General features: G+C 50.4%; 1 protein-coding gene across 1 annotated transcript; it reads right to left on the reverse strand.

The window, feature by feature from the left end:
- Nucleotides 1-584: 584 nt before the first annotated feature.
- Nucleotides 585-3,603, reverse strand: NUDT16L1 (nudix hydrolase 16 like 1). Its single transcript, XM_051964534.1, has 3 exons — nucleotides 3,417-3,603; nucleotides 2,779-3,039; nucleotides 585-1,723 (listed from the first exon to the last, which is right to left on the reverse strand). Exons 1-3 carry the CDS (start codon nucleotides 3,567-3,569, stop codon nucleotides 1,502-1,504), a joined length of 636 nt encoding a protein of 211 aa, XP_051820494.1. The 5' UTR covers nucleotides 3,570-3,603; the 3' UTR covers nucleotides 585-1,501.
- Between the last annotated feature and the right edge of the window lie 1,737 nt (nucleotides 3,604-5,340).

The following is a 5,340-nucleotide window of genomic DNA, read 5'->3' on the forward strand; positions in this document are numbered from 1 at the left end:
GGAAGCTTGAGATTTACTTAACAGATGCCTTTAAAGTCCAGTACAGAAATCCTTCAGATTGCAGTCAAGCATGCAGAGAGGTCAAATCTACACCATTACCTTCATAAAATGTCGTGAACCCAGCACCCTCAACTTCTCATAAGCCAGTGTAATCTATCATCATAACCCAATTTCCAACTCTTCTTACTCAAAACTAAGACAAGGGAGCCTTTCTTTGTGACCTAAGTTTTCTTCCTGTCAAGTATCCCAGGGTCAAACCATTATTTCACCTGATTAGAGTATGGTATTAATAAGTCCAAGGTCACAAGTTTGATAAAGCAAGCTGTGAACAAAGAAAAACAAAAAGTCCCCAGCTACACTGTCCCCATAGTTCTAGTCATCTTTCTTCAAAACACACGATTCCAGGGATTTGAAAGGATGTGGATGGCTCAGTGATGACTACCTAGTCCGCTCCCAAGAAAACAGAGCATCTTCACAGACTTACCCTAATCTTTGGTGCTCTCAGCTAGGAATAGTACCAGGATCCCAGGAATAGGGACTCTAGCATCCCCTCTGCTAGAGATAAAAGGAGGGCCACACCAAAAAGCTGTCAAGCTACTTTATTTTTCTTTCCTTCTTAGATTGGTGCTCCAGTGAGCACTCAAGCTCAAGAACGAACCAACACAGGCGCGTGCACACGCACACACACACACACCACACAGACACACACAGCCAAGCTCTAGTCCCTTTCCCCAAATTCCCAGGTTTTTGGGGAAGGAACCATCCCTTTTTCAACCTTACTCAGGCTAAATTGCCCAAGCTCTTTCAAAATAGGCAAAAGCAAGGTAAAAGTTACTTTAAAATCTCATATTCCACACACGTATAAAACCTAACAATTCCAAAATAAGGAGAGAGAACCCAAAAACCCCCAGCCATATCCCACCAAAACCTTGATTCCTTCTCTTGTCTCTTTGGGCTGAGGAAATGGAACACAGCAGGAATATGTCAATGTAACCAAAAGCATCCTTGAGAACTAAGGAACCTTTTTAAACCAGAACACCCTCATACCTGGGGCCTGAACCAAACTGACAACTGCCCCTTAAACAAAAGATTCATGCAGAAAAATGCAAAGGTCTTGCTCTTGACCCCAAAGGCCAAACATTGAAGCTAGTGCTAATAAGTGGGTCACTCAAAACCTCCAATAGGTGCTGCTCCTTACCCTGTGACTTTTATCTACCCCTTTACACAACAAACCTTAAGTGCCAGCCTGGGCTGCTGCTGCTGCTTTGCAAGGAGGCCAAAGAAAAGAAAGACTACGCATAGGTTGAAGACAGGAATGAAATGCACTCCTTTTCAGTCATAAGGGGGGAAATGGGAAAAAACCCATACCTCTAAGGAGTAATGAATTGTCTCAAGTCTTTTCTCAGCCCCCTGGGGCATAGAAAATTTGGGGGGAAAACAAAGGGCAAGAAGAAGAAATAGGGAGAGAAAACTCAGCCTAAGGGATGGAGACTGTATGGCTTCATGATGAAGCTGTCTGCTGTTGCTCCAAGGCTTTTTTCTGTTTTTCAGTAGCAGCAGCCAAGGCCTCAGCCAGCTTATCCTCAGGCATCATGTTCAGCACCTTCAGGGCAAAGAGCAGCTGGTGCTTGGCAGTGCTGATGAAGGCATTGCTAAGGAAGTTGGGGAACCCACCAACACGATCCTTCTGGGTGTACAGGGGAACCCGGACCAGGCCCAGCACCTGCAACAAGAGCAGATAGGGCAATCAGGAACCCAGCTGGAAAACTAGGGCTGGGCCCCCTCCTGCTGAGAGGGGGGCCTGGAACTCTTAAAACTTGGAAGCCACGAAAGTTTCCAAGGCAGTGAAAAAGCAGTCATGTATGCCAGAAGCCCAGGGGGAGACATAAGGCATCAGTCTGATGAAACACAAGTTGGTTCACCACTTGTAGACACCAAGGCTTGAATCCAAGGTTCCAATTACCCCTTTGGAAACATTTTATAGAAAGTCATTTCGAGCCTTCTTATATAAATGAATCTTAGCTAAGGGGATCGGTTTACACATCAATTTACAAATCCGTAGCTTCCTAAATTCCAAGTTTTGGTTATACAGGCTCTGGTCTAGGAAGTTTCCAAGCCCTTGCTTTCCCTCTTTTCCTAGCCTACAAACCCCCACGGTCCTAAAACCTAATCATTCCCCTTTCCCCAGCCAAAGCTCCAAACACACCCAAATTCAATACTCTTTTCTCCCCCTCTTTACTTCACATGTCCCTCAACCATTCTCAATCCCATAAAACCCCAACCTTCCCAAATCCCACTCCTACATTTCCCTCCCGTTGTCCGAGTAGGAAATGCCCCGTGCCCCAACCCAAATGAACTCCGTTAGTAAATCTGGTCCCACACCACCACACCTATTCCCCACCCCCAGGATTGGCAATGGCAAGAAGCAAAGCAGTTGTAACACACTTAGCCCAGAGAGAGAGCAACCAAAGATCGGGTCCTGCTGCCCCACTTCGAGACCTGCTCCGGGCCCGCACACCCCGATCCCACCCCTCCCCTCTTCTACAACCACGTCCCCGCTGCTAGAAATGCCTGGGCGCCCTTAGTGCTCCACCGCAAGCCCCTCGAAGCTACAGAACCAGAAAGGCCACCCCTCCCCCTCAACTGCCCCACTCCAAACAGAAGGCACCCGGGGAGCCGTCAGGGAGGGCTGTGTTACCCCAACGGTACCGAATGGCCAGTGCCAAATCCCTGGGTGGGGGGTGGGGGATCCGAGCCTCCCGCCCCAGGATTCCCCACCTCCAGCCCGTGATCCCGGGAGTGCACTGCACTGATCTCAACCGCGTGCAGCTCCTCCAGGGTGAGCTGCCGGGCGTAGAGGTGGGCCACGACGCGGTGGGGCCCCTCCGTCAGGTGCGAGCTCAGGTAGTCGGCTTCCGTCAGGCGCAGGTAGCCCAAGCCTAAGCCCAGCACCCGATTTAGCCCGTCTTCCAAGGACCAGTACCGACGATCCACAAACCCCCCAGGGAAGCCAAGGAGCCCATCAAAGCGCATCTGCATCTGTAAGAGAACCGCACGGGTTAACTGGGCCCGAGGCGCGGGCACCCGGCTTCGGGGCGGTCGCGGGCAGCGTACCCCAAGCCGGCCGGCCTCAGCTCTCCCTCCTCCAGACCGACCGGTACTCGCTCCCACTCTCGCTGGCCGGGGCTAGGAGAACTCAGCCTCGAGATCTCGCCCCATCTCGGGCAGAGCGGCGGGGCCCCGGCTCCTTTCTCGGGTCGTCCCCGGCATTGCCCCTCCCCCTCTCCCCGGCCCCGCATCCCGCTCCCCCCACACGTTCCCAGCGCCTCAGCCTGCGGCTCCCAGCTCCCTCAGCTCGGCCCGGCCCCGCCCACCCTCCGCCCGGCAGTCCGGCCTCACTCCCCCTCCGCCCTCACCAGAACCGAAAAGCGCATAGGGATCCGCCCGAACAACTGTCCAGGATTGGCTGCGTACAGCATGGCGTGGCAAGAGTGGCTCCAGCCGGGGCCGAGACGCATAGCCTCCCCGCGGCTGATATGCTTCAGCTCCGGCACTCGCGAAGCCGACATCTTGCCCGCCAGGATGCAGCACGCCCAGGCAGCGGAGAAGTAGGCGCGTTCCCGCCCCCCTCCTTGGTGTTTCCACCAATCCCCGGCAGAGAGCCCAAGCTCTCTCCCTCCCCCCCGCATCTAATCTCGCCAAGTGCTGGAACACGTTGCTAGACCCTGGCCAATCGATAGGCTTGATCTTGCTTTTGGTTTGCTTTTGTCCTAAAAAGTAGCCAATCGCATTCCAGTTTTCTCCTCAGTGTTTGTCATTTACAGGCGGGGACAGAGCCGGGGGGAGGGGGGAGGTGTGTTGTCTAAATGATTGACTTATTCTCAAGCCAATCGTTGTGGAAGATTCTGGAGGTTGGTCTCAGGGAGGATTTCGAGACTATGATTGCCAAAATACAACGCCCCTAGCCCCACCTACCTGCCGGCGGAAGCCAATGGAATGTTTGTATTTGGGACGCGGCTTCTCCGCTGCCCAAAGATTCCGTTTCCAGTTGGGCAGTTTAACCGAGGGGGTCGCAGACTCTCGGTCCTGGGTGGTCGCGGTAGTAAATCTCGTCGTTCTCTCAGTACTTTTCGAGTAACTTGTTTCCCGGTGTTTGTGTAGGGCTCATAGCGTTTCTGCAAGAGAGGTTAGCTCCGTGGTCGGGGCCAAGGCCGAGGCGTGCCCGTTGTTTCCCTCTTGGAGGACTGGGGACCCAAAACGCTCTCTGGTCGGAGCCTGCTCGTCCGGGAGTCTATTTTGCTTCGTCAGTTTTGCCCCCTCAGCTAAGCCAAAGGCATAAGGGCCCTCGGGTTCTTCCTCCCCTTTCCCCCCCCCAAGGCCTTTCACAGGAAAAGGGGCTTCAGAGAAACTGTGTCGGCACTGAGAATGGACGGGTGTCTAGGTGTTACTTAAGCTAATTCAAGATTCATAACCCGAGAAGGATTTCAACGTTAATAGGAAGAACAACAAAGGGAGAAGAGGGGAGAAACCGTGGAAATTTCATTTCTCTCCTTCATTTGGATTATGGGTGTTGAACACTGAGCACGCTGTCAAACTCGATTGGTGTGTTCATTGTTTTGCTAAACCGATACTTTTTTTTTTTCACTTTCCAAAATTGTTTAAGAATCCTCTTTCCCCCATTTATTTATTGCAAAGAATAACTCAATTATTAGGGTAAAGCTGAGAGGATAGAGTTTTCCCGAAAATCTTAGTGTAACTTTAGGCATTAATGCCGTAACTATTTAGCCTTTTAATCTATTAATATTTAAAGCTGCACAAAGTCTTTTGGGACACCCTATATTAAAAAATTGATGGTTCTATAAAAATAAAGATAATACATATTTTTTAAATTATCACGGCCATTAGGGCAGGAAGCTGGCACAAAGAATAGACCCTTGGACTTGGACTCAGCTTCATAAGTTCAAATCTGTCTAAAGATTCTTAACTGTGTGACCCTGGAAAAAAATCTTTAACTCTGTCCCGAGTCTCTTCATTTGTAAAAATAAGCTAGAAAAGAAAATGGTGAACCACTCCAATATCTGTGCCAAGAAAACCCCAAATGGGGTCGAGTCAAACACGATTGAACAAACTGCAGCAAAAATGGAGTACACACCTTTCAAAATTCAGCTCAAATATTAGTCCATAGAAAACCAATTCTGATCTCTCCCTCTCCTCCCACTCCCTACTGGGTTGCTAGTGTCTTCTGGAAATTAAAGTATTCAATATGAAGGTCATTTTCCTCCAATAGAAAGTGAACTCCTAGAGGTGAAGGGTTGTTTGGTTTAGATTCGAGATCAATGG

This window comes from Antechinus flavipes, chromosome 1 (assembly GCF_016432865.1).
Source record: "Antechinus flavipes isolate AdamAnt ecotype Samford, QLD, Australia chromosome 1, AdamAnt_v2, whole genome shotgun sequence".
NCBI classification, from domain to species: domain Eukaryota; kingdom Metazoa; phylum Chordata; class Mammalia; order Dasyuromorphia; family Dasyuridae; genus Antechinus; species Antechinus flavipes.

Excerpts from the sequence above, each read along its gene's own strand:
- NUDT16L1 (XM_051964534.1), bottom strand. The coding sequence starts at position 3,569 with ATGTCGGCTTCGCGAGTGCCGGAGCTGAAGCATATCAGCCGCGGGGAG. Across the intron at positions 3,040-3,416 it reads CTATGCGCTTTTCGGTTCTG|ATGCAGATGCGCTTTGATGG; the intron begins GTGAGGGCGGAG and ends GTTCTCTTACAG. Across the intron at positions 1,724-2,778 it reads CCCGGGATCACGGGCTGGAG|GTGCTGGGCCTGGTCCGGGT; the intron begins GTGGGGAATCCT and ends CTCTTGTTGCAG.